Below are 27374 nucleotides of genomic sequence, written 5' to 3' on the forward strand. Positions count from 1 at the left end.
GCATTCTATTCCGAATTATATGTTCTAGATTTCAATAAAAGTATAATAAAATGAATAGTACGAATGCTTATAAATTTTTTTACAAAAATATAATTAAATGTAAGATATGTATCATTTTATAAAAAAACTTTATTTGAAAAGACTCCCAAAAGTTCTGTATTCAAGGCAACTAAGTTACAAAATGTCATATAAACGATTTTGACAACTTGACTTGACAAGCAATTCTTTCTCTCTCCAAATCTAGAAGTCAATCGTGCTTGTCCTCCTTGAGCTAAGGCCATTTGGCGACTTGCACTAAATAAATAATAAAATGGCATCAAAGGCTGAATTAGCTTGTGTTTACTCCGCTCTCATCCTTGTTGATGATGATGTCGCTGTAACTGTAAGTAATGAACCCGTGTTTATAATTTTTCTCCTCGATATTTAAATTTTGGGGTTATGTTTCACATTTATCCGTTTCAATCCAAATAAATACCCAATGATATATTTAAAAACGATTAAATCTATATTAATAATTGATATTGAAATGCATATACACTCATATTTATGTGATAAATATTATGTTATGGAATTGAGGATTTTAACAAACATGTTTATTTGTAGGGCGAAAAAATCTCCACCATCTTGAAGGCGGCAAACGTTGACGTTGAGCCTTACTGGCCTGGTTTGTTCGCTAAAGCTCTCGAAGGCGTCAATGTACGTGATTTGATCACAAACATTGGCTCTGGTGTTGGAGCGGCGCCCGCTGGTGGTGTTCCCGCCGCAGCTGCCGCCGCAGCACCAGCTGCTGAAGCCGCCAAGGAAGAGAAGAAGGAAGAAGAACCTGAAGAATCTGATGATGACATGGGCTTCGGTAAGTGAAGTTTTCAATTCGTAAAATGATAGTAATAAAATTACTTTTGAACTACTTATGCCATGGCTGCTCTCTTAATTAATGTCTTAATTGAACAGAGGAGTTAGTAATATATTTATTTATTTTTTCTATGGGTATGTAACAATTTTCGTTTTTTTTTAAGCCAGTGCTATAATCCATTGACTATAAAGCAAGTTCTCGGTCGCTTTATGTGCAACATTACATGTGTTTCTAAATAAATAAATTTAAAAAAAAGCAAATGCTATCCTGATACATACCATTTTCGCCTCATATTTGTCAACCAAATTATTTTTAGATATATAGTTGAAATTTACAGCAAAAAAAACAATGATTTCCTCAGTTGTTCAATAGATAATGGTTGATCAAGTCTAACCATGGGGCAAACACTAGTTCTTTTTAATACACTACCATGAGAGTAGCCATTAAAAATTATCAATGATGTTTGATCTAATGTATTAGCTTCAGAAAATGAATGATTGACAATATTTTACTGAGATACTATACTAAAATATATTTATAAACTTTTTTGTATTAATCTTGTCTAATGGCATTGTTTACTTTGTTTCAGGTCTTTTCGACTAAAAAGCTTTTTATAAAGGCTTTGGTATTCCATTGTGAGCTTTATGAAGCTTGTTTAGTTGTAAGGAAACTTTAATAAAAAAGTATATAAAAAGAGGAAAGCTAATTTTCATTGTGTTAATCTTATACCCACTAATAACATATTTACATAAGAATTATTAACATTAATGCCTTAATTATACAAAAATTAAAATTAGTTACTGTACAATTTATGACTGCATTTTAGAGAAGTAAAATTATATCTGAAGTACCAATACTCTTAATATATTTGAAGTAATTGTTTCTATTTGAAATCAGTGATAAAATGAGTACTCATTCATTCAGTATTCATATATTTATAGTGTAATGGTAACTTATTAGATCAAAAGAAAGTTTAAAGGAAAAGACCTAGGAAGGCATACAAAATATTGAAAAGACTATTAAATATATCCTTCTTCTCTTGAGATATTCTTATAATATTCAGTAAACTCATTATAATTTCTAGTATAAAAAGTTTTCTTTTACACCTATTGATCTAGTAATAGGTATAATTTTCAATAGCAAAGATCTATATGTAATTTAAATAGTATGTTTTATCAACAATAGACATTTAGTTCGGATTGTTGTAGATGCCAAAAAAAAGCAATTTACTCATAATACTTTTATTAACTAAAATTAAAATATGAATTAAAATTACATAACTAAAGAAAGATGATTCCCTACATTCCCGAAGTGAATAGTAGTAAAAGAATGGTTTCCCCGGTCGGGGCCGGCGCTATGGTGGTCGCATTCCGTCGACTCCAATATTTCACCCGAAATGATGTTGAAATTTTACACCGCGTGCAGTACAGAAAATAAGGCTGGATACACTGTTCTCTAATATTAAAATATATTGAGGTTTTTATCTTCATATAAAGTAAACTTGGAGGCACACCGATATCGTAGTGTTAAGCTAGTGTAACACTTAAAAATATTTCTAAATAAAAAACTATAACAGCTTCCAATGTCAGATTAATTTTGGTCATGGTGGTCAAATAAGACTTACAATTTTTGTGGGAGATGTACTGTGCTAAAACAAGTGCATTTAGTTCCCTCACTCTCATATTCCAATGGGATTTAAAATTATACACAATTCGAAAAAGTTCCGAGATGGCCCAGTTGTTAAAACGCGTGTATCTTAACCGATGATTGCGGGTTCAAACCCAGGCAAGCTACACTGAATTATCATGTGAGTATTTTTGTGTTTATAATTCATCTCGTGCTCGGCGGTGAAGGAAAACATCGTGAGGAAACCTGCATGCGTCTATTTTCAACGAAATTCTGCCAATCCACATTAGAGCTGTGTGGTGGAATATGGTCCAAACCTTCTCTAAGGGAAAGGAGGCCTTAGCCCAGCAGTGGAAAAATTTACAGGCTATTAATGTTGTTATTGGAAAAAGTTCAGGGGCAAAATCAAAACTTTATGCTTTCAAGAAATAGGGAGATTAATTACTATTTACACTCATTTCGATGGAAAAATCTATTAACATTTTTTATCTGGAATGGGAGGCTGAATACAGGACCGTAAAGTAACCTTTGTGGCCTTAGGCTTAAAAATTGGCCACCATATCTAATTAGCGAAGCTAATTGTGAGACATGTATGCACTAAGAAGTCATAGCCATTCTTTACACATCAATTTGTTACGAATCAGGGTACTTTTTATTGGTAAAATATAAAAAAAATAAAAACAACTATTTGCTTTAGTAGCTTGTAGTTAGTCTTTATACATTTACACTATCATCAGTAATTTTTAACATTCTAATTTTATTTTTAAGTATTCTTTGTAAAACGTAATATGTTTAAATAAAATAGTTATACAGTAATATAGCATTTATTATAAACTATTCCTAAAACAAGTAATGTTAACTAATATATTAGATAAATGATTAACCCCACATAGCTCTCTGAACTCCAGAAAGTTTGTTGTAATCAGCAAGATGCCTCCACACTATACGACTCATTCTCCATTCCTTGACAATACCACGTGGTCTGAAAAATATTAAATTAAAGATTTATTATATTTTCCTTTTAATTTAAATAAAATGTTTCTCTAAGCATTAGGTACACATTGCAAAATAGCTGTTTGTTCATTGGTCACATGTAGGAAATGCCATCCCGCACAATAATTGCAATCCAAGTATTTGTAGAATCCAACAGGTTGCATTTACACCTCAGAAATCAATAGCAATAAAAACCTAATAAACCTCATATTCGTGGTTTTCATTTTAACAAGTTGTTTGGTAAATTTTAAGTGGTTTATTAATACTTTTTGACAAAGATTGTGTCGTTACTTTCGTTAATTTTTATATTTTTCACGTAAAATTTACGATCGAGATAAGCCCCGCGAAATTTATGCGGGATCCTGATATAGCGGAATTGCATTCAATTTCATTTGAAAGACAATATAAAGATACTGGTTTTTACAGACCTGGAAGTTATAACACATCTGTTGTTGATCCGAAGTGGTATAGCATTCATTTCAAATTTGTTTATTTCCTTATCTGCTAATTCTCTTATTTCTATAGGTAGTACATCATTCTTTCTTAAGGCGTTGATTCTACTTCTTTCCAGAAAGTTTTCAGCACTCATACGTCTTCTTTTAACGTCCCTTATCATCAAACTATTAGCCCATTTATTTCTTACTTGCTGAAACTAAATCGAGAATACAGGTAAAATAATAAATCATTATTTATGAACATAATTCAGTATTTGGGTATATGGGATCCTTACCCCAAATCCAGGGACTGATTGAGATTTAAAAATAAATTTACTGAGACTTGAAATGTTTAAATTCATTTTGAGTAGCCGATTTATTTATGATCGCGTATAACCTTAAATTTATTTTTGCGAAATTTCGAAATTCCATAACTTTTGTCAAAGTCAAAATTGACAGTTAACATTAGTGTTGCATATTATTGCATTGCATATATATACGTACTATCGATAGCCATTAATTTTTCGATAATATTGCTTTCTCAAATTAAGTTCTGGAACCACACACTCATTCTATATTTTATAACCAAAACTTAGTTTTGTTGGGCTCCGGTTTGAAGGGTGAATGAGCCAGTATATTTCCCAAGGTTTCAAGTTTCATGGATGGTGACGACCACTTACTACGAGATTGTATTTTAACCCACCCGCCTTCCTTTGTCATAAAAAAACCTTTATTATTTTAAATCAAAAGATAATTTTGCAATCAAAAATTATATTGATATAAGGAATAGAACTCACAGGGTATTATTATTATTTTATTAATATTGTTTGGAAGTAATACCAGATAATAAATACCTGGAATTAGTTTTTTTTAATTATTTTGATAGGTATATTTCTAAATGGAAGATATGTTATTTGTGATTGAATATTTTGGTTGTACAATCAGTTTATTCTATACAAGAGACATATTTGAAATAATTCAGATATTTTTTAATATTTGACCGAATATCTTAAAAATAAGTTAATAATTTATAGGAATGGAATAAAACAGACCAGCTCGTTTCAGTTACAAATTAATATAGCGAAATTTTCGGATATCCAGCATCAGTCTGTTAAGATAAGTTTGTGCATATTGAATTGGGAAGAAATTAGCAACTCAAGCACTTCACCAGGAACCTTGAATTTTTGTGACACTGTCTAATATATAAATAATTAAAATATATATATATAATATAAAAAATATATATAAAGGTCTTAATTAAAATCTAAAAGTTCAGTAGTCAATATTTATTGTTATGATTTAGTACAATCTCTGAGGTGGACCCATTGTAGACTTCATGTGAAGTGATCGCACATTCTGCCAGTGCTTCTTCAGAAGAGACACAAGGAAGTTGATTGAAAGATGCACATTCTGTGCTAGTTCATCGGGTGTCATGTCTACATGGCCGACAGCTACAGAGAGGCAAAGTACCTGAAATAAAAGCAAAGTCAATTTAAGACTCATCTCCTTCATTACCATAATACTTGAAAATATAAATTTGATGAAAATAAATTGTCAAAAAATAAAATATTGTTGTTTTATACTAAATAAATTAATAAAAATCAGAACAGCCTTATGTAAATACAGTAAAAATGTTGCTACATATTTCATATACTTTAATTTGACAAACTTCTTTAATAACTTTAATTTTCTAATTTTTGTTTATACAAGATACTTTTAAATGTATATTTGCAAATTGCAGATACCTATCAATATAAATATTACTGTATATAATCATAATCCTTAACAGTACGGGGGGGGGGGACTCTTACAATTTATCTTAACTTACAATCTATTGCATGTATTAAACAGTTTTTAACTAATTGTTATATTTTGATATTGACTTACATTAACTTTAATATATTAAAATACATAAATGAAAATATCTTACTTTCTTCATTTGGAACTTAATAGTAGCTTTGACTTCATCGATTTTCTGGGTCATTGACTCCTGATGAGAAAGAAGTCCAGGGAACTTGCCGGCCTTGTTCAGACCAGGACCCAATAGACGTGGGATCTGTTTAATGAGTGATTCAGATGCAAGGAAAGCATCATATCTGAAAAAAATAAGAAATTGTTACTGGAGTTCTAAATAGCATCTTCCATTGTTTTCTTTGTTTGACAGAACATTGTTAACAATTATAAAAATAATTTATCTGAATATCGCTGTCTTTGAATGTCATGCATGGGCTCTAAATGAATAAAATGTGTCTTTATTAATTCCGAATGAGTCTTTCAGTATGATGATCTACATTTCCAAAATCTTTGACTATCTTGGCAAAATTCATTAATACATCAATTTAGATATAATAGTAAAAACTTCGATTTTAACAATAATGATCACATAATTGTTAATATTAAAAACTACACATGATAGTATTAATATCTATACTTACTTCTTGGCTAGTTTCTTGACAAGCTTCTTGTTCTTGTTTAACTTTTTAAGTGCCTCGGCATCCATGCAAGGTACAGTGAGGGTTTTGGCTTCGTCACAATGTTGCTGGTCACCAAGAACGCATACTTGCATCTTAGGCCTGGGAATGTACTTTAGCCTGAAATAAAGATTATTTTTTATTAATTGAAATTTCTAACAATATACAAACTAACTACTAATTTTTATCAGTTAAGTTTACTCATCAATTATCAGATAATACATGCTTTTTAATTATTCATCATTTTCAGTCAATGCTAATTTTACCAGGGTTTTCTTGTAAATAAATAAACATTTCAGACACTACTACATCCATAGAAATCTTACCACGACTGCCTCACACGTGTTTATGATAAATCGATAAGCCGAAGCAAACCTACCCGTTATTTTAAGACTCTGGGTGGAGTCCCGTCAGTTTACACTGACTCCCTGTCCAGACGCACTCTTGTGTACAATATAAATTAAATAACACATGTTCACAAAAATGCGCTTTCCAGGTAAACATACTTGACGGTGCCGGAGAAACGCTTGTCCTTCTGGGGGTCATAATTCTTGAGACCAATTTGGAGTTCGACAGTCTCCAAGAAGTTACGCTTCTTATCTTTTGATGATTGCAGCACGGCATTAACGCACTCGTAAAGCGTATCACGCGATACCTTCGACCTGGAATAATTTTTTGGTTAACTTTCAAATATATTGATTGTCGAAATTTATAAATAATTAATCCTTCAAATTACACAGCAAATTTACTAAATATTAACGTAAAATAATTTAGAATAACTTTTCAGATTACCAATAAATTCTTAGATTACGTACATTTTGACTTCAACAACCTCGTCGATGTGATGTCAAAACCGAAAAGAGAAATATGAAATGGTGATGACAGCTCTAAGTCAAACGTAAGCTAACTAAACAGATTATTAATCAAAGTGACTAAAGTATCAGTACGTACAGCCTTGTTATCTTTCTATACATTTTTTTATTAAAAAATGTAAAATAGCCTCTCAATTTATAGACACAAAATATCAGTCTTAAAATTATAACTTATACTGATAAATTACTTTAAAGGGGACCAACCGCGTGTACGTTTTCTAAAGATGAACATTGACATTGAAATGCTTGGGGAGTGAAACTGTTTTTTAAAATATTATAATCTTTCTAAAGTTTTCATTTGCATTTATTTTAATATACTACAATAAATATAAGTCACTGAAAAAATTGAATTCGACATTAATGAGTTTAAAACAATGTAGCGTATTTGTTATTTTTTCTAACAACGTCAAGTATAAGTGTATTGGGAGATGAAGGTTGAGGTCGTCTTGGATGAGTTAGATGCCAGGAAGCATTATTTATTTCAGGATCATGCTGCCACCAACCATATTCAACTGATGTAGTAATTGGTAATCTGTACATATCAGCTGGGCCCACTGGCTTTATAACGCCTTTACGTTTCATTTTTATAAATCTTTGTGATGAGCCGTAAGCAAAACCATTGACTCTACCCATGTAACAATCAATTAGCCTCATTCTATCCATATCGGGTCTCTGAATCTGTAAATTTTTGATGTTTATAGATGATTAAACGTTATTTTTAAGCTATTATTAAATTAACACTTCTGAATAAAATAATTTACCTTTTTAGGCATAGTAGAATTCTGTATTACTTTTTTCATTAAAACTTGAACATCTTCTTCCCTTAAAGGTTCAACATAATCATCTTTTATCATATCTTTAATATAATTTTGTGCACCATATAATGAAATACCAAAAAATTCCATGTTTGATTTCTGGGTTTGTTATTATTGTTCTAAAAGATAATATCAACAAATATTATTATTTACTTCTTATAAAACCAAAGATAATCGAATACCAGAGTAATGATTTTGAGAGACTTTTTTTTAAAAAAAGCTCTAAAGAGTATACATATACAATAATTTCATAAAATTATTTGCATTTAAAATATTTTATAGCAAATAGCAATAATATTAAATATTGTGTTTAAATATATCAAAATGTTCCAAGAATTATAATTGTTCTGAATAATTAATAAAATAATAGAGCAATAAAAATAATAACGTTATATTCACGTAATAAAATGCGCATGAAATTTTTATGTCAAGTTTTTGAAAAAGTATAGTTTGCCGATACATATCAATATAACGTTATTTAGTTATTTACTTGTAACACAAGGAATTCGGAATATTTGTCAAGAGAAGTTGACATTTTGATTTGGTATTTTTCGATTAGTAACGAAATACGAATAGAGTATCCTAAAGATAATTGTTAATTCTTTTACTTATATTCACAATCGTAAATAAAGTAAAATACATATTTTATTACTAACTTTTTACACCCAAACATTATAGTAATATAGCTTTCATTGCATGTATTTTTCTTTCTTACTTTTATATTGACATTTTCACATAACACTAAGGATTAATATAGTTTACTCAAGTGGCAGATCCAATAATTTTCATTGTTTTCCATTATTTGTTTTAGTCAACATGGTAAGATAATCTGAGACATATTTAATTAATTCGTTGCTTCTTCTCATTTAATAAAATCATTAAATTAGCTATGTATTTTTTCGTTTAATGTTGTCTGATAAGTAGTATTTTAAATAGGGAGTACTTTACTGTATTCAATTTATATTTTCAGTTAGGAGAAACAGAAGACAAGAGAAAAGTTCCAGACATGTTGCAGAGAATACTAAGATATGACATTCAGATCACTAAAAAATTTGTTGAAATGTCTCAAAATATAACTGCATTAAGATCACTTCGTGTTCATTCAAAGTTCTTAGAGGTTGTTATTTATTATTTTTTGGAATAATTTGGTGTTTATAAAGAAACAAAATTGTCTGTTATGGTCACATGCAATTTCAGTGATGTAATTCCTTTAAATAGGAACATTGAAAGTGGGCATACTTGCATACATAATTAAGTGATTCACAATTGTCAATGAGTCAACTTACATATTTTTACTAACATACTTTTGTTAGCAGTATTTAAACTAAAATTATGGATGCAAATTGGTGTTCAAGAACACACCCTTCCATTTTATTTTAAGCAAGACTAATTAAAAATAAAAGACAAGTGCATAATTATTCAGATTTAGTATTCAGCAAGTGTATTATAAATTATAATATATTATTTATTGTATATTGTCCATTTCTAGGCCACCAAAAAAATAACAGTATGTGTATCTTGGATCTTTGTTTTCTTAAAAGATAGGGTGTCTTTTAAGTATGTATACATTATGGAAACTTGTTGATATTGACATAGAAACCAGACAAATTTTATATTTTTATTTAATTTTAATCTGTAATATTAAATGGACTAACTTATAAGTTATTGTTTTGTTTTCTAGGTATCATGTCATGGTATAGTGTGGTTAGCAGGCTGGCTCTCATTCATTTGGTTTTTTAACAACAGGGAACTGTATCAACTACAAGTCAATATGTTATTTGGTACGTAATTTTAATAGTTGTATAACAAAATTTTTAAATATCTTTAAATTTTAAACAGTATAAATAGAAGAAATGTTCTTTATAATAATTATACTTTATGTTGAATAATGCATTATCATAAGAGATAACATTTAATCAATAATTTCATCAGAAGTTTATTATATAAATATTTTTACTTCTAAGAAAAACATACTGATAGCATTTTCTGTTTTCAGCGCTCATTTTAGATATAATAGTAATAGCAGTAATGAAGGCTTTTGTAAGGAGACGTCGCCCCCTACCCATGAACAAACTATTGCCTGGTAACCCAGACAAATATTCTTTTCCTTCAGGCCATACAAGTAGAGCAGTTCTAGTTGCTTTCATTTTGATTTGTATAGATCCTATCTATTTTATATTCTATCCACCCCTGCTTGCTTGGGCTGGAGCTGTAGCTATATCTAGGGTCCTAGCGGAGAGGCACTATTTCTTGGATGTGTTTGCTGGTCTGGGTATTGGAGTATTGGAAGGGTTATTCATGTCTCTTATTTGGTTTTCTCAAAGCACTGCTGTCAGTGTTATTACATCTTTGGCTGATGAAAAGAAAGATGGTGGAGAATATCATGTCTGAATTCTAATATCATCATATATATCATGTATAAAATCTTAAATTTATTTTCATAAAATATGAATATTATTATATATAAATATTTTTATATTAACTTATTATATTTTTTGTGTAGAATATTTTATTTGAAAAAAAAAAAAATTAAAAAATTAATTATAAATTAACACTTAAGTGAAATTTATAATTATGTAGATTTCATAATTCAATTTGTGATTCTGTAGATTGATAATGTTATGTGATTTGCTGTGAACTTATAACAATTAAACATAGTTGAAAGAACAAGTGATCTGTTTTTTATTATGGCACTCTATATTTACTATTTATTACAAATAGTTCTAAAAGTAATTTAATCTATAAAGACAACTGAAAACGTGAAATGACTTCTTATCTATGCAAACTTCTAAAACTTTAGGCTATACCTAAGAAAGTGTTATATTTTATTATGCCTAGACAGATAAAGACTAAATTTCCCCCCAATTATTGGGCAGATAAATGTATTATTTTTATTTGCTACCGAACACAGTTCTCAGTACTCGTCAGGCCACGAGAAATATATTTTAAATTAGATTGAAAACCAACCATGGTGAACTCATTTGAATTTGATGTAACATATTGACCATCACTACATTATCTATCTTCGTGGAGGAATTGCCGTACTGTTCATGCTTATAGCACCTCTCTTCTGCCAAAGGGCGGGTACTTATTTATAATATAGCAATAAATAGGCCTAAAAAATAAGTAAGAAGCAGATTGCATTTAATCATATGTTTGAGTAATTTAATAATGTCTACGCATTAGTATCATAAGAGACTGTTAGTCTGTTATAATGCATAAAACCGTTATGATAATTTAATTCATCTAAGAAAACATCATTCCAATAATACTTTTTAAAAAATCTTTAGGTAGTAGCAAAAAACTTATAATAAACGTTAACTAATAATGTTACCTGTTTAATTGTCATTCATCAATTGCTGTATGCTGCTCTACCCAAGCACTTTCGAAAGGAAAAAAAATTAAAAAATGGTACTGTCATATGTCACATGATAATATTGTCACTGTCATAATAGACAAGTTCGTGGTGACGTGTATTTGTATTATACGTATACTGTAATTTATAAACACGATAGTGTTATTATTTTATACATACTAATTATTAAATAAAAGTAACTTATATAAAATTTAAACTTATTGTAAGTATTTATTTTGTTTTGATTAATATTTATAACCAAAATATATTTCAAAAATCTTCAATATTATCGGTAGTTTAACCGGACGAAAGAATCTGATGTTATTCTATTTTTAATTTTATTATTTTTTGTTTTAGTTTCACAATGAGGAAGCTCAAGGGGGTAGTTAAAGAAAACGCTAAGCAGAAACGCGAGAGGAAGCAAGAATTTGCTAAGATGCGTCAACAAATAAACACAATAGTCTTGCCGACGTTTGCGGTTATTTTTCTATTGATATGTGTCTACGTCTACTTTAAAACACGGCCCTCTTCAATGCAGTACGCGTAAAGAACTACGAATATCTATAATAAAATTGTATATAGTAAATTATTAGTGTCAAGAGTGTGACGTAAATGTATAATACCATGGTTGTGAGTTGTATGGTGACTTGTTATATATTTTAAATACATATATAAAATACTGGCATTTTATAAGAAATATGTTCTTTAACATTCCAAAAATAAAACATATCATTGTACATATTAGAATTTAAAACACATTATTTTATCAAATCATATTTAATTTAAATAAATTAAACTGTCTTGTTTCAGTATTAAGGGTGTATCAAGGTATTAAAACAATATATTTTTCAAACATATATTTATTTAAGATCTATCATTACATAAATATTATACGGATTTATAAAATATGAATTTATCTAGTAATAAAATAATTAACTTTTAAAAGTTTTTCAATACCATATTACTTACTGAAGAAAATTGCCACACCAATTTTATTAAGTACTTATTAGTTAACATTTATCATAATTTCGATAAAAAAAAAAAAACAAATATTACATAAAATCCATTTTAAATTTTTAAAATGTTCTCATATTATAAGCTAAATAATTAAAATACTTTTTTCCTAACATCAACTAATTCTTTGTAAAGTATTAATAATTATTCTTTTTAATTTTGCTTTTAAATAATTTTTCCAAATAGGAATGTTCATGTCTTATCAATTATAACAAAACTTATCCATAATTTTGAAACTAATTTATTATTCACTAGGAAATAACGTATACTGAGCAGATATTTTGTAAAATAAACTTCCATTTACATAGTACATATTAGTACTGCTTATTCATAAGTCTGATATTAGAATACTATGCATTCTATACCAGATAATCATAAAAATGTATGTAACCAAATTTTATTTATAAAAGTTAAACTTTTAAAACATTATTACGTTTCTATAAAAATCATTGAATACATTACCTATTTTTTAAAAACATAAGATAATTATATATAAAAGTGCGACAATTTTAAGTCATAATTAAAGATATAAAGGTTTAGCTTAAGGTAGTAATTATATTTTGCAGAAATAAAAAAAAAATGACTTCATAGCTTAGGAAATAAAGATGTCTTTTTTCAACATATATAAAACTAAAATAACATTAAATCTATTCTTAGAGTCATACTCAGAATATTATAAAATATATAAAAAAAACCTTTTCTCACTATTTCTATAGAAAAAAAAAAAAAAAACAGATCCTTCAGTATGAAACTAAGTTATGAACAATCTTCTACATATACTTAATACTGATTTGTAACATTAATACTTTTTGTTTGTTTACAAACATTTACTATCCAGCCTAGCATCCAAATTGACGCTAGGACCAAGAACAAGCCGCTGAGAGTGAAGTACTGTGCTGTGATCGGCAAAGTGAGCGTTTGAATGAGAATTAGTGTGAGGAGAGACTGTAGACCCGTACCCAGCAATGTGTTGATACCGAATATGAGACCGAAACAGCTGTCATCACTGAGCTGACCAGCAATTTTTGCACTAAGGGGATAAAAAAATAGGTTAGTATTATTTTAATGGGATTATTTTATAAATATAAAAAAACTACGAGTGTTTTGTCAATTGATATTGAAAAAGTTAACCAAATAGGTCAATAAAATGAATATGATAGACATACTGATACAAATAACACACTCTTAAAATTTATCTTATATATTAATAGTGTAAGCCGATTTTTGTCCCAGTGATTATGGGAGGATACCTGCACTTAGAAGATCGGTTGTGGTCTTATTTTGAAGAGCTCCAGCAGTCGATGTGCAGAAAATTAATGAGTATTTTTGATTGCAATTTACTAAATAGTTACCATTTAACAAATAGTTAATTTTAGAGAGCGGAAATAAGTTACTGGTCGGGTAGAGAGCGGCTAATTTATAATGAAATTAAATCAATAGAAAACCAATTTTAACAAACAAAGATAATTGTTGATTGGCGGTAGAATAACTGGCGCGTCGGTGGTGTCTGAGCTCACATGGTAGTGAGCTCATACAAAACCCTCGGCCAGTACACGTGTCTAGACTACCAGCGTTAACGCTCACCTGGCTAACGTAATAGTGTAGTGGTAGAGTAGTCCCATGACGACGTAGCCCGCGTAGGACGCGAACACGTCGGGCACGTAGGTCCCCGCGAACACGGCCGCGCCCTGCACGGCGGCCACGGGCGCGGGCAGCGCGGCGCGGCCGCAGTGCGCCGCCGCCAGCGCGCCCAGCGCGCCCAGCAGCGTCTGTACGGCTTCCACCGCGCCGTTATACACGACCTGGAAGACATCATCGCCGGCATCATCAGCTTGCCCCTGACGTGTTTATTGAGAATCAGAGAAGTGTTATTTGGTAGACATTCCAGCCGGCTGCTTGCTTGACGAATTGGTCATAGGTGGATTTCCCGCTACCACCCGAGTCGCTGAGACGCTCAGTTATCTTGGATGCGCTTTACCCAAAAAATACCCACTTGATGATGATTCAACTACAGCGACCTTTATCAACAGAGGCTAATATACGGAAGATATGAGCTAGAGGACGGAGACGGTAGAGTGTGATTACGTACACGGCTGTGCAGTATATATTATATATATATATTGCAGTGGATAAAAGCATATTTTAAGCATACTGACCGGTGCTTCATCATCCTTCTGTATCTGGTTCCAAAGTAGCTGCACGTAAGTCTGCGCCTGCACGAACAGCGCCATGGCGGCCGCGTACAGCGCAGACCACGCGAGAACTTTAGGCCGAGTGTAGGCCGAGCGTGCGTGCCGCGCTATGAGATACGCCGCATCCGTTATGTCTTTACGGAACGAACGCTGCAACCAATTGATATTATTTTAATTGTTGCTCTTGAGATGGCGTAATGGCTAGAAAAAATTCTACGACAGAATACGTGTATCTTAGCTAAACACCGCTGTTTGAAAAAAGGACAAACTCACCGAGTTTGCTTGAATGTGTTCAATTTGTTATTTAAATTCTTAACGGTGAATGATAACGTTGCCAGGAAACATGCACGTGTCGCCATTAATTATTGGTGCATCGTAGTGTTAAATAAACTCTAAAACCTTTCATACAGAATATTTTTTAATTTTATACATGTACATTAATTATATACATAAACATGTATATATTTATTGAGAAGCTGTAATAACTTGTTCATATCTCATTCATAACACTCTGTATAACAACTTTCTCATGTAAAGGTGTGCGTATATGATATACGTTACGTACCCGTCAACGTCTTAGCTGACAGAGAAGATTTGTTTTATTGCAGCCTGAGTGAACACACAACTACAGCCACTTGGACTATATCATATATAATGTAGAGACTTATTTTAAATATTGTTAATAAACATGCTGTAATATCGAATTAGGACAACCATGTCCTATAATGACATGTATACAGTTTTGTGTTATAAATAAATAAATGATTATCGCTATTGAGTTTTAGAGTTTTGTTTAGTTACTATTTACTCTATATAATTATTATTTAACCCTAATTAAACATAGCCTTTTAGCGTACTCTCAAACATTGTATATACTCAAAGATCTATATTAAATAATCTTTAAAAAATATTTAAACATAGACAATATTACAATTTTTACTAAAGATATATTCATATCAGTACAAGACGGTAAAATTAAAGATACTATACTCCATTCCAATCATAACAGGAAAAAAGCCAAATAAACAACATTTGACAGCTAATTGACGCGATATCATTGGTTGGAGGGCTTGATTAATCTATGACATTCATTATGGATTTGCGAAAAAATAGCGTTTTGAACGTCGACGAAACTGATAACGGAATTTTGGACGTAAAATTAAAGTGGAAATAAGTAGTTAAGTGTACTAGTGTTGTATTATAAATAAAGATATATTAATCATAAACTCTTAGTAGTGCACAATATAGCTGAGTTATTAGCGAATCGCATGAAATACGTAAATCGAATGTTTGTTTATCTTTTTTCCTACTTACATTGGAATAGGGTATAGATATATCAACAATGTCTTTGGGCAGAGGTGACCACTTATCACCAACTAGTCTATTTGCGTTTGCCTTTCACATATTAACAAAGATCAAATACACAGACACACTACAATTATTTACCTTCTCGGAATGCTGCGGATTCTGCTTTTCCATGTTCATAGTTCCTACGTCTATCTGAATGGTAGTGGCTACTGAGCGTCTGTGGAAGTATATTCCATAAGGAACAGGCGGCAGCCAAAATGCCCAGAACGTTGCTAAAATTTGAGCTGTAAAAATATACAGTGTTCGTTAATATTTATAACATCGGGATGGGATTTATAATTGCGGAATATCTGAGAATTTTCGCCCTGGCCAAAGACGTGTTTGGGAACACTATTGTGTGCACGGGAACAGTGCTGTACCCAGGACCACAATCATGCAAATTCAGTGTGATCATCTATGTATTTTCATTAATGTTATTTAGTAACGACTGAATTCCTTTTTTGTATTTTTTGCTAGTAGGTAATGTACGAGTATATTACATTATATTCATTCGGACCGTTCACATTTGATGAAAACTAGTAAATATTTTTTTAGATTATTATAAATCGGGTGAACGGTATAAGCACCGTCTTAAGCAAAAAAAGCGCCCGAAAGCAATTTTTTTCAAAATTGGAAGGACCACCACCAATACGAAATTACCAAAAATAACCAAGAGACCTTCTGGGGCGTATTATCACTTGTCTAAGGCTGTACCTGTACCCGAGATTAAGACGGTACCTTGTGTTGTGATTTTGTGACAATAAAAGACGAACACATACACATTATATATGTATATATGTTTTTATATACTTACAACATTTTAGTAATTTACATACAAACATACGTATTCGATAATAGTATCTACATTGATCGACCAAAGAAATTACTCGTTAAGATCTGCATATTATAAAATATAAAACACTGTAATTATAAAAACATGCATAACAAGAATTCCTTTCATAGGAATAATATATTAAATTTTAATTCCAAGAGTTATCTTTTTTTTTTAACATACAATAAAGCCTGTATTCAATATTGTTATCAAAGTAACGAACTTGATTAAAATGACAGACTTATTTAAGTAAACGAAACGTCTGTTTTATATTACTGATAATAGGTGACTTATTATGATAATTGTTTTAATAACACTATAATAATAAAATACGAATTCTTAAAGACTATTGACGGAATAAGTGATAAATGGTGTCTTATCCTCTTGTCTTATTTAAAAATAAACATTTTATACGTAAGTTTGAATTGTTTATAGTACTTCAATGACGACGATTTTATAATAAACTTATACAGAATGTAGTAACCCCAGTTTCGCGCAGATTTATTAATAGAAATAATATGATAAAAATTTTATTTATACCCTATAGCATTTAGATATAATATAGCATTCTATCAGTGAAAACTTTCTTTTAGAATTGGTTTATTAGTTCCGGAGTTTACTCCCAGACAAACAAATAAATTCTACCTCCTTATAATATTAGTATAGACGTATAGATGTAATATACGGCTGAGTTGACTAAGATATTTCTTAAAAAAGAATGTTTTTCTAATAGTTTTTAGTCTGTATTTTTGTTCCACCTAAATCAAGAATTCTAATTATTGTTACATACATCGCCTATCTCTCTCACCGTGTGAGACAGACAATTCACTTGTAATCGACTTAACATGTTGATTAAATAAGTTGCACCGTTGAAAATAGCATCGAGACATCGTAGTATGACGAAAATAATGTATTTTCGTAGTACATTTTAATTTTACTTCCAAAGTTCCTACGACAGCTTCGTCGACGTTCGAAATAGCAACTTTTTCGCAAATCCATAGTGAATATGCAACAAGCTCTCGGCCAAAGAGATCGCGTCATCCGATGTCAAATGTTGTTTATTGGGCTTTTGTCCTCTTGTGGTTGGAATAGGTTTTAGTTTACAATACAGCTGTGCTAATAGAAAATTTCAAGTACGTCAATCTTAAGTTTGTTTGTTTATTCTAGGCTAGGCTTTATATATATATGTATATATTTATTTATTTTTAGTAATTTCGACCACGGTAATTGAAAGTAGCCAGTTGAAATTAGACAACGTTTTGTAGACATCTATTATACGGTATTTTTTATTGTCATAACGTAGATTTAAATAATATTTTACATAATTTTGACGTAAATGTATTCGCTGTTAAGTATATATATAACCAATTCTACGCATATAAGTATTTATTTTTAGATCATTTATAATTAATCGTTGAGGTAGATACCTCAGTGTACGAGTCAATTAAAGATCACCATCGCTATTGTTCCCGTTATTTGCTTTATTATCTAATCAGTGTTGTATTTTGAAACGAGAGAATACATTTGCGTGATTGATTTTATCTAAGTCATTATTCACTAGTTTCCGCCCTCCCCCCTCGACCCCACTCCAACGGATAAAAACTCTATACGCATTTACAGGCTTTAGTCTAGCTCTAGCAATTTTTTTTTATTCTGATTCGTTCAGATGTTCTGCCGTGATTAGGTTAAAAGCATCCATCCATCCAAACTTTCATATATATATTTGCAAATTGAGTGGCCATTTTTTTTCGGAAAATTGTATCTCGTATATGAACAGACGTGTTTCTGTGCCTTTCTATTGTTTGGGTTTAATTCATGTTTTATTTGCTTGCAGTTTTTTATTTCCAGTCAGAATTACAATCAAAATATTAGAACTATTAATCAATTGTAATTGGAATCTTCGACGACGACTACTTTAATGACTCGGAATGTTGAGTGCCAGTTGTCATTTTACAATTTTAAATTAAATTGAAAGTTCGCACATATTTAAAATATATGTTCTAGCTAGAAGAACTGGCATAACACTCAATATTTACTCTTATCCGCTAAATACATAGGTACCTATGTTTATTTATCAAGCGTGGAAATCAAAGATTACAACTCCACTGTAGGATGGTAGATATGGGTGGTATGTTATTACCATTTACTGGCGTTGTTAGATACAATGACAGTTATTTTGAATTTTAATGTTCTGTCAATAATCGAATAAAAATAATTTCGTTTTAATTAAAGTCTTACTAGACCATTCCTAGAAGACTGTACTAAGCCTTAGTACCAATATATATTCCTTATTCATAATATAATTATAATTAATACAATTTAAGCTAAAGTTTGTTTGTGTGAACGCGCTCAGGTTCAATCTGTAGGATTTGATAAAAAAGGTATAAATGCCACCGGGAAAGGCTCGAGGCAACTGTAATACATACCGCGGGTACAAGTACGCCGAGTAGCTGTTAATTAAAATAAATACGTCCACCAATTCCGCAAATAAATCAAAACGAAGATAGAGGAGAACAAGTGATAAATCTCAAGGGTTATCGAATCCTTCAATTCAATTTAATGATTTATTGGTTTTAAAACAACTATTGTCGCAATTATAAATGAATAACAATGTTTTCAGTTATATATAAAAGCGAAATACCACTTACTGATTAATCACGGAATCTTAGAAACTGTAACACCTTCAAACTTGAAATTTGGTAAGTAGGTTCCATATGGGGTGTAGACATCCGCCAAGAACGGAATTTACGAAACTCCATCCCTAGTTCAGTTAGTGAAAATATAAGAGAATGATACAGAACAGAAGTGAGAGGTCTGAACTGTGTTTACCAATTTAATTCTTCCAAACAAAATAAAAACGAAGTGATTCGAAAACGACATAAAGCTTAGCTGCGACAAGCACGCGTATCAATTTAACGTACCAGGTGAACATACCAGCAAAGGTGATGTAATTCAAATCTCGATAGTTCATCAGTCCGTAATGAGTCAGGAGCTGAGAACTTGCTCCAGACAGGAAACGGCCCGTCAATGCCGCTATCCGAGTACAAGATGAAACGAGAGGGTACTTCGCGGAATCTACCTGCAAATAAACGAAACAAAAGTAAATTAATATATGATAATAAAAAAATATTTAAAATAGAGATTAACGTCATGAAATTTAGCACAGGTATTGTATTGAATCACTCAAAATAGAATGATTTTCTGAACTAGATTTCTCGTAAAACATTGCGAGTCACAAAAAATCATTTTAAGGGGGCTCTTTGGCCGTCTAATGGAACATTTATGCCCAATTTCATGACATAAATCGGTTTCTGCTATTCGTAAGTTTATCCAAATAGAGATGATTACCGCGCATACATTTTGGCACTGAAAGAAATTATCTCTCATAGTTGTCAACTCACTGATGAAAAACTAAAATGTTACGTCTCTTGTACCTATGATACTTACACTGGCTCACTCACCCTGAAAACTTGAACATAACAAAGTATTGCTATGATTAGTATTGTATACTAAGTATAGCTGTTTCTATGAAAACTATGTGATGATGGGCCGGGATGGTTATCTTATTAGTTATTACTCACATGGGACGTTCAGCCTTATCACCAAGTGAAATCGTAATAATAAAATTTTTGCCAAATATAATGAAGTTATAAGACTCATAGGATGGTATGCTTTATATTTTTGTTATCCTGGCTGCTTCGGTGGTCTATTGGTTGGGTATATGGCCATAAGTCCGAAGGTTCTAAATATCAAGCCGATAAAAAGTTATTGGATTTTTCTGTCGAAAAATTCTCAGTAACAGCCCGGAGTCTTGAAGTTTGGAAGTAATTACACTCCCGTGTCTCGGAAAGCACGAAAAAGCTTGATGAACGTCTGAACTTTTTCCGGACGTGTCAGATTCGCCTTCCCATCGGATTTTGAGTGAGAGAATAGAGCAGCTGTGTTTGCGCAATCACTTGTGCATGTCCACTATGGCTGGTCTCCCTTGAGGTTGAACGATTCATAGTGATATTAAGAAGTTTTATTTCTTTGTTCTTTCATGATTCTCTTGATATAACATACACTATATAACATGTTTACACGTTGCATATTTTAGATACAGTTTGTTACGTCAAAGTAGTAAAACTTTGAACGACATGAAGATATTTTATAGATCTACAAAATGTCTACAGAAAAATACGCGACGTCATATCACTTATCTACCTATAAAAAATGTCGTTTATCAATGGTAATAAAGAATCAATTAAGACAAGAGAGAATAAGCGTTATGTGTAAATTTACTGTTTAAATTTTGTAATTCGAACCTACTTTCGGAGATATCATACGATATCCTAAGATATTTGAAAATTGTATCAACAGAATATCAGAATACGGCGTACAAATCACCTGGCAGTGCTTAGATCGATCCTGATTGTAATGATATATATGCCTGACATTAGTCTAGTGACTGGTGTAAGGCCGAGGGCCCCAAGAAACTGTTACCAGTCGGCAAATTCCCAGTAGCAGTCCAAAGTCTGGACGCAGTGTAGACCGTACCAAAAAAGTACATCTATATAGGCGTTGATCCTGCGCCTCAACTCTTTCTGGACGCGTCGAATTTCCCGCCCCATCGAATTATGAGAGTGAGAGAATAGAATTACATTTTTTTTATATCTCTTGAGTAAAGAGGGCATGGCCGAAATCGGTCATCATATATATTTTAATATTTATGTAAATATAATATAAAACCTGAATGGTGTGCCTAATGAAATAATGTTAAAATAACTTCCTCAATTAATTTATAATTTATTTAATTGAACTTCCTTACATGATTCAATTATGATACTATATTATGAAATTCCCATTCGTAATGTAAAACTTACCTTTGCATATATGTAAGTTAAATAAGCAACTTCTGTAGCCATGTACAGTCCGTACAAAAATTGAGAGACTTGGAGCCATTCTATGCTTGAAGTCCATAGTAGCACAGCATAGACTGAGATACCACTTAGACCTATTGTGAAATTAAAGAATTTTATTTCAAAATATTTCTATACATAATTAATAATAAATATTACAAAAATATTAAGAATATTTTGATACTTTTTGAGAACAATGGCCAATGCTTGATAAGAATTACAATTATATGACAATAATCCCTTACTAAATGTAATGAATTGAAGCTAGAGAACATCTAAATACGATAACATTTTAAATTTAGAAACTTTGATTGATTGTTATAGTTTTATAACATATTATTATTTCAATTCTTATATATTTAGATGATTAATCATTTCAAGATAACTGTTGCTGTTTAATTTTTTGGCTTGAAACTTATTCAATTCAAAAATAAATTATGTTTATTATATTTTAATACTTACCATAATAGTCATAAAATTTAAAACTGTAAATATCATTCACAAGGGTATAATGACCTTTTTTTTTTTAAATTAATCTTACTGGATTAGGGATAATCTAAAGATAAGAGTTAATTAAATATGATTTTTATCAATAAAACGATAAAAGTGGTATTATGAAACAAATAAGATAATATTAGTGAGACACAGCTCGCCTCACGTAAAATAACTTTGATAAGATAGATACTGATAAGTTTATTTATCATATGAGAATAAGTGCAGTAAAACAATTTAGACTTTTGTATAATTTATGTCAATGTATTGCATAATGTTGTCTTGTGTTGAATTTAAGTCTTATTTATAAAAGTTGAACTTACTTGTAGGACCATTTCAAACTGTTTTTGAAAGTTTGTACTAGTACTGTAAAAATTTAGTCTTTCTAAAATTAATTTGCAATGACAACATATAGTAAAATAAAAAACATACAGAAGTAAGGAATTGTTACAGTGAAGAAAAATACCTAAAATTATTTAGTTTAGTTTATATGAGGAATTATTAACAAAGATTTAGAAAAAGAAAAATTCTTGATTAATAATTTTCTATTTTTCATGTATATATTTTTTTATCAATTTGTTTTAAAATAAGAGTTTTTTTTTAAAAATAGTGTCTTTATATATTAATATAGGTATTTGGTTTTTCCAAATTAAAAATCTATGATTCAAATTAAGAAAATATTTATTGAATATTGATGATGATAAGGTGATAATCATTTTAGATAAGGATAATATGAGTGGTTAATATAATATTAAAGTCCGGAAATTAGTGTAATTTATTTTTAATTAAAATAAAGATTACTTGAAAAGAGGTATGATGTTATTTTTTAATTTATCAATTGTATTCTTTAAATGTGCTACTGACATTTATTTAGAATGTGATTTTAATTTAACACTATCAGTTTAAAATACCATACAGTGTAAAAAAGAGAACTATTTACATTGACTCACCTGATAAAATAATAACTGGCTTGAACCTAAGGAAGTCAGTGATCAAAAATATTAAAACAAGAAGGGCCAAATATGAATAAGTTCCCACCGGATAAACTTCGCGATTTAATTGATCTTCGGTAATATTACGCCACTCGCCGAGAAGGAATTCAGTAACAAAAGGCTCTGAGGGCCGGATCTCACGCAAAGTTCCAAATAAACATAGGACGAGTGTAATTTTTATCCAGTTTTCCATTTCTAATTATGTCACAAAATGAAATATTTACATAAGAATAGCACGTGCGACGTGCTGTTTATAATATTCGCACTACACGAATGTTTCTGAAATGCGTTTGTAGCCAACATGTGCAATAGTTTGTCGTGCATCGTGCAAACGTCTTGCCTAATTTCGTTTCGATCTCCGTTTAGATTTTTATTTTATTTATTTTTAGTTAAAAAGCTTTTAGTATTTAGCTATTAACTATTATCTTTATTTATTGATGCAGGAATCTGTTTATATTTTTCTACGAAGAAGTATCGTTTTTCCGCTACAATATGTAAAGAAAGAATATTACTTTCCATGTATCTCATAATGTTTAATGGTTTTTATAAACCTCAGGCACGAGTATAATATTGAAGTTAAAATTAAGCCATATGACATAACATTATTTGATTATTATGAATTTATGACAATGACATTTTAACCTGTGAAAAATGTGACATACAAAATCATGATAAAACAACAAGAGACAAGGATTTTTTATTTAAGGCTTCGCTTGCGTTAGCTTTGGTTGACACACGTGTTAGTGAGTATCTGTGATTTTATAATAATTCTGTGTAATTCTTTTATAAATTTTCAGTGCAAATAGTTAATTTTTATGGTTTGTGGGTTTTACTAACATAATTCGGTTACGGTGAGTGTTATTTTTTTTTTCTTATAGATATAGTATATTATTTAAGTTACAGTAGTTAGTTTATAATGGATGTTGACCCTCCTCCCGAACCGCCCGATCCCGGGGCTTCAGAACTACAAATTGATCCCCTAACATCCTCTTCTCGCAAACGTTCCGGGGATAAGTCTTCTTATTCTCCTGATTCCTCTGCAAAGAAAACAGTAGTCCACCCTACTACCGCAAGTCCCTCTATCCAGACTGTCTATGTAAATCCTTCTTTTATCGATGGCCCTAAAAACTATACGGATGACGACAAAGGTCCCTTCATTGTCCACGTCTCTCGGGAAGTTGCTGATCCAGCTGCAGGGAATTCTATACGAGCCATTAAATTTGGACAATTTTTACACAAACACAAGATTGGATCTATTGTGAATGATGGTCTTAAAAATGTGGGTCGAAATAAAATAGAAAGGGCATGAGCACTCTTGATAGTCTCAGCGTTCTCACGACAGACATTCGAATAGCCTACTCTAACGGAGAGTACCTTGTGGGTGTTTTTCTAGATATTTCTTCGGCATATGATAATGTTCTTCTTCCGGTATTCAGGCAGAAGCTGCAACATCTGAGTATCCCTCTGAGGATTACTCATTTCATATGTAATCTGCTATTTTGCAGATCAATTGCCGTTAAACATCAAAATTGTATTCTCCCCCCAGATTTGTCTGGAAAGGTTTCCCGTAAGGTACCGTCCTCAGTCCTCTGCTTTACAGCATTTATACCCATGATCTTGAATTATCTGTTAATAACTTTTATAACATTCTTCAATATGCTGATGACATTGTTTTATACTTTAAATCTTCGTCTGTTCAAAATTTAACTTTGCGATTAAATTTTGCTTTGCATTATCTTGACCTATGGCTCTCTGACCATGGCTTATCTTTATCAATAGATAAGACTCAGGCAGTCTTTTCACTCGAAAAAGATTAATTCCTGTCTTCGACTTGTTTTGTGGGGATCAGCGTATCAACTTTGTCAATAAATTTCGTGTCGAAATTTCTAGGCATAATACTCGATAACAAACTGGACGGAATTTGTCACTCTGAGCATATTATCAAAAAATGTGAAAAGGCTATTAACGTCCTTAGAGCAGTCTCAGGAGTCTGGTGGGGAGCTCACCCCTATTCTCTTAAACTACTGTACAATGCAATAGTTCGTAGTCATTTAGACTATGGACTGTTTGTCTTAGAACCACTAAATAAAGCCGTATCTGAAAAACTTAATAAAATTCAATATAACTTAATAAAATGCCTCAGAATAATTATTGGAGCTATGAAAACTACTCCCACTAACGCTCTGCAAGTTGAATGTGTTGATCCTCCACTTCAACTGAGAAGACAATTTTTATGCGACCGTTTTGTGGTAAAATCTTTACAGTTATCCTCTCACCCCTCTGGTCCCGTTTAAGCGAATTGTCCCAACTCTGCGTTCGCTCGAAAAGTGCATCCTTATTATTACACAGTTTTTTAAAATTTACGAAACTCCCACATCCTACCTTAAGGTTCCACTCAAATCCCCTTTTTTCCACTCCATTTAGAGCTCTAGCCTTTAATCCACCAATTATTACAGATCTTGGTCTTATTAAAGGGGCCCCTGATGCAAACTCCAAATTTCAAAGATTTTTTCATCAAAATTGGTCAAATCATTTACTTATATTTACTGATGCCTCTAAACTATCCCCTGAAAACTGTGTCGGCTCAGCCTGTTGGATCCCCAAATTCAAAATTGTCCTTCAATTTAAATCTCCTCCTGAAACGTCCATATTTTCCGGTGAAGCGATTGCGATTTTGGAAACCATCCTTTTTTCCTACTCCCATGACCTTAGACATACGGTAATTCTGACGGACTCTTTGAGTTGTCTATTGGCAATTAAGGAAAATCCGTTTCGTAGTAGGCGAAAGTTTTTTATCATCCTTAAGATCAAGGAGGCATTGTTTCCCTGTCACCAAAAAGGGGTAGAAATATCACTCGTCTGGATACCAGGCCATTCTGGTATAACCGGTAATGATGCCGCAGACTCATTCGCTAAAGCTGCTGTAACAACCGGCTCTCTAGATCACTTTAAAAATTCAACTCAGGACTTGTGTGCTCTAGCGAAAACTCATCTGGATAAATCCTGGAACTCTGTTTAGAAAGTTTCATCAAAATCTAAAGGTAGATTCTACGACCAGATATTCCAAGGCAACCTTGGTTTTCTCTTCACAGGCAAGCTAATCGTTGGATTACCACAACTATCTGCCGACTACGCCTTGGATATGCATGTACTCCCATACATCTTTGTAAAATTAGAGTAAGAGATCACTCTTTGTGTGAATGTGGCCTAGAAGAAGGTTCCTTATCCCATATACTGTTTTCTTCTCCCAAACTCCTCCATCCCGTATACGACGTTCTCCCTCCAAAAGTCCCTCGCCCTATTAATGTTTGTTAATGTTTGTGTTCAGTCCACTTTGTAAATTTTTATGTAAATATATTGAGCGTAATAAAATTAAGTTGTAAATATTTTTGTGATTGTTCTTATATGTTATCTTAATAATAATAATTTATGTTTATCTAATTATTTATTATTGTGTTGTTTTAGGTTATGGGTTAACAGAGAGTCTACTACTATTATGCCTTCAAAATTGAATTAAGCCTGTAATCTCGACCGTACCGTTCAATCTCCATCGTGTCTCTTCCATCGCACGTGACATTGGCGAAATAATCGGTGCCCTCTTGACACAAATAAAAGCCAGAATAAAAAAAAAAAAACAAGAGACAAGAATTAAATGTTTTGTATTGCATTTATGAATTGCCACGTGACTACAATAAAAACAGTAATATTTTTAAGACAAAACTTTTATATTAATCATACACATAGAATGTAGTATAACTTGATCTGGTATATTTTATGACAATTGTTAATCAGTTGGGACAATACATCATGTTTTAATACATTCTACAAATTTAAGTAAGCATTGAGTAACAAATTTTATATAAAATATTTTTTAGTGATGTACTAATAATTGGAATATTTATAATAATAATCGCAAGCTATATAAATAATACTAGGCTAATAAAGTTATACATTGCAACTTGACGATAGAAATCACAAAAAAGGATAGTACATAATACCGAATTATTGATTTTATATCAGCAACAATAGTTGCAGACATAGGAATTTGGAAGAGGTTTTAAGTTCGCAGGTTTTTTTTTTTTTTAATAAAAAGAAATACTTTTTTTGCTATTCAAGTGTTTTTCATTGGCTGTAGTATGTTTCAAGAGTCTAGTGTCTCTGTCGCCAGTCGACTGTCAGTTGCATAGA

General features: G+C 31.3%; 7 protein-coding genes and 1 long non-coding RNA gene across 8 annotated transcripts; 4 read left to right on the top strand and 4 right to left on the bottom strand.

Annotated features, from left to right (window-relative positions):
• Nucleotides 1–194: 194 nt before the first annotated feature.
• Nucleotides 195–1550, top strand: LOC113392773 (large ribosomal subunit protein P1). Its single transcript, XM_026629342.2, has 3 exons — nt 195–382; nt 604–853; nt 1443–1550. The coding sequence occupies exons 1-3, from the start codon at nt 311–313 to the stop codon at nt 1454–1456; spliced, it is 336 nt and encodes a 111-aa protein (XP_026485127.1). The 5' UTR covers nt 195–310; the 3' UTR covers nt 1457–1550.
• Nucleotides 1551–3284: 1734 nt separating this feature from the next.
• LOC113392772 (small ribosomal subunit protein uS14m) lies at nt 3285–4366 on the bottom strand. The gene is made up of 3 exons (XM_026629341.2): nt 4203–4366; nt 3901–4124; nt 3285–3461 (listed from the first exon to the last, which is right to left on the bottom strand). The coding sequence occupies exons 1-3, from the start codon at nt 4266–4268 to the stop codon at nt 3359–3361; spliced, it is 393 nt and encodes a 130-aa protein (XP_026485126.1). The 5' UTR covers nt 4269–4366; the 3' UTR covers nt 3285–3358.
• Nucleotides 4367–5177: 811 nt separating this feature from the next.
• On the bottom strand, nt 5178–7345 carry LOC113392769 (large ribosomal subunit protein uL1). Its single transcript, XM_026629336.2, has 5 exons — nt 7193–7345; nt 6884–7039; nt 6342–6497; nt 5837–6002; nt 5178–5376 (listed from the first exon to the last, which is right to left on the bottom strand). Coding segments are annotated over exons 1-5 (651 nt in total). The 5' UTR covers nt 7195–7345; the 3' UTR covers nt 5178–5205.
• Nucleotides 7346–7583: 238 nt separating this feature from the next.
• LOC113392771 (uncharacterized) lies at nt 7584–8165 on the bottom strand. Its single transcript, XM_026629340.2, has 2 exons — nt 8011–8165; nt 7584–7927 (listed from the first exon to the last, which is right to left on the bottom strand). Exons 1-2 carry the CDS (start codon nt 8152–8154, stop codon nt 7616–7618), a joined length of 456 nt encoding a protein of 151 aa, XP_026485125.2. The 5' UTR covers nt 8155–8165; the 3' UTR covers nt 7584–7615.
• A 772-nt stretch (nt 8166–8937) lies between these two features.
• LOC113392770 (polyisoprenoid diphosphate/phosphate phosphohydrolase PLPP6) lies at nt 8938–10734 on the top strand. The gene is made up of 3 exons (XM_026629338.2): nt 8938–9181; nt 9746–9845; nt 10061–10734. Exons 1-3 carry the CDS (start codon nt 9071–9073, stop codon nt 10453–10455), a joined length of 606 nt encoding a protein of 201 aa, XP_026485123.2. The 5' UTR covers nt 8938–9070; the 3' UTR covers nt 10456–10734.
• Nucleotides 10735–11778: 1044 nt separating this feature from the next.
• LOC113392774 (single-pass membrane and coiled-coil domain-containing protein 4) lies at nt 11779–12364 on the top strand. Its single transcript, XM_064220861.1, has one exon. It carries the CDS (start codon nt 11784–11786, stop codon nt 11964–11966), a length of 183 nt encoding a protein of 60 aa, XP_064076931.1. The 5' UTR covers nt 11779–11783; the 3' UTR covers nt 11967–12364.
• A 768-nt stretch (nt 12365–13132) lies between these two features.
• On the bottom strand, nt 13133–23580 carry LOC113392768 (reduced folate transporter-like). Its single transcript, XM_026629335.2, has 7 exons — nt 23145–23580; nt 21667–21797; nt 19739–19883; nt 16072–16217; nt 14590–14775; nt 14018–14235; nt 13133–13463 (listed from the first exon to the last, which is right to left on the bottom strand). The coding sequence occupies exons 1-7, from the start codon at nt 23377–23379 to the stop codon at nt 13214–13216; spliced, it is 1311 nt and encodes a 436-aa protein (XP_026485120.2). The 5' UTR covers nt 23380–23580; the 3' UTR covers nt 13133–13213.
• Nucleotides 23581–23885: 305 nt separating this feature from the next.
• On the top strand, nt 23886–26824 carry LOC135194820 (uncharacterized). Its single transcript, XR_010309993.1, has 2 exons — nt 23886–24037; nt 26652–26824. It is a non-coding gene; the product is annotated as an uncharacterized LOC135194820 (long non-coding RNA).
• Nucleotides 26825–27374: the final 550 nt, after the last annotated feature.

The sequence above is a fragment of the Vanessa tameamea genome, chromosome 5, assembly GCF_037043105.1.
Source record: "Vanessa tameamea isolate UH-Manoa-2023 chromosome 5, ilVanTame1 primary haplotype, whole genome shotgun sequence".
NCBI lineage: Eukaryota > Metazoa > Arthropoda > Insecta > Lepidoptera > Nymphalidae > Vanessa > Vanessa tameamea.

What these genes read in the sequence shown, in the direction of transcription:
- LOC113392773 (XM_026629342.2), top strand. Translation starts at nt 311, where the DNA reads ATGGCATCAAAGGCTGAATTAGCTTGTGTTTACTCCGCTCTCATCCTT. An exon ending in ATGATGATGTCGCTGTAACT is followed by an intron (nt 383 to 603) that starts GTAAGTAATGAA and finishes GTTTATTTGTAG; the next exon opens with GGCGAAAAAATCTCCACCAT.
- LOC113392772 (XM_026629341.2), bottom strand. Translation starts at nt 4,268, where the DNA reads ATGAATTTAAACATTTCAAGTCTCAGTAAATTTATTTTTAAATCTCAA. An exon ending in AATCAGTCCCTGGATTTGGG is followed by an intron (nt 4,125 to 4,202) that starts GTAAGGATCCCA and finishes TTCTCGATTTAG; the next exon opens with TTTCAGCAAGTAAGAAATAA. An exon ending in AGATGTGTTATAACTTCCAG is followed by an intron (nt 3,462 to 3,900) that starts GTCTGTAAAAAC and finishes AATATTTTTCAG; the next exon opens with ACCACGTGGTATTGTCAAGG.
- LOC113392769 (XM_026629336.2), bottom strand. An exon ending in GTCAAGAAACTAGCCAAGAA is followed by an intron (nt 6,003 to 6,341) that starts GTAAGTATAGAT and finishes TATTTTTTTCAG; the next exon opens with ATATGATGCTTTCCTTGCAT. An exon ending in TTAAGTTCCAAATGAAGAAA is followed by an intron (nt 5,377 to 5,836) that starts GTAAGATATTTT and finishes CTTTTATTTCAG; the next exon opens with GTACTTTGCCTCTCTGTAGC.
- LOC113392771 (XM_026629340.2), bottom strand. Translation starts at nt 8,154, where the DNA reads ATGGAATTTTTTGGTATTTCATTATATGGTGCACAAAATTATATTAAA. An exon ending in ATTCTACTATGCCTAAAAAG is followed by an intron (nt 7,928 to 8,010) that starts GTAAATTATTTT and finishes AAAAATTTACAG; the next exon opens with ATTCAGAGACCCGATATGGA.
- LOC113392770 (XM_026629338.2), top strand. Translation starts at nt 9,071, where the DNA reads ATGTTGCAGAGAATACTAAGATATGACATTCAGATCACTAAAAAATTT. An exon ending in TTCATTCAAAGTTCTTAGAG is followed by an intron (nt 9,182 to 9,745) that starts GTTGTTATTTAT and finishes TTTGTTTTCTAG; the next exon opens with GTATCATGTCATGGTATAGT. An exon ending in ACAAGTCAATATGTTATTTG is followed by an intron (nt 9,846 to 10,060) that starts GTACGTAATTTT and finishes TTCTGTTTTCAG; the next exon opens with CGCTCATTTTAGATATAATA.
- LOC113392774 (XM_064220861.1), top strand. Translation starts at nt 11,784, where the DNA reads ATGAGGAAGCTCAAGGGGGTAGTTAAAGAAAACGCTAAGCAGAAACGC.
- LOC113392768 (XM_026629335.2), bottom strand. Translation starts at nt 23,379, where the DNA reads ATGGAAAACTGGATAAAAATTACACTCGTCCTATGTTTATTTGGAACT. An exon ending in GCCAGTTATTATTTTATCAG is followed by an intron (nt 21,798 to 23,144) that starts GTGAGTCAATGT and finishes ATTTCACAATAG; the next exon opens with GTCTAAGTGGTATCTCAGTC. An exon ending in TAACTTACATATATGCAAAG is followed by an intron (nt 19,884 to 21,666) that starts GTAAGTTTTACA and finishes GTTTATTTGCAG; the next exon opens with GTAGATTCCGCGAAGTACCC.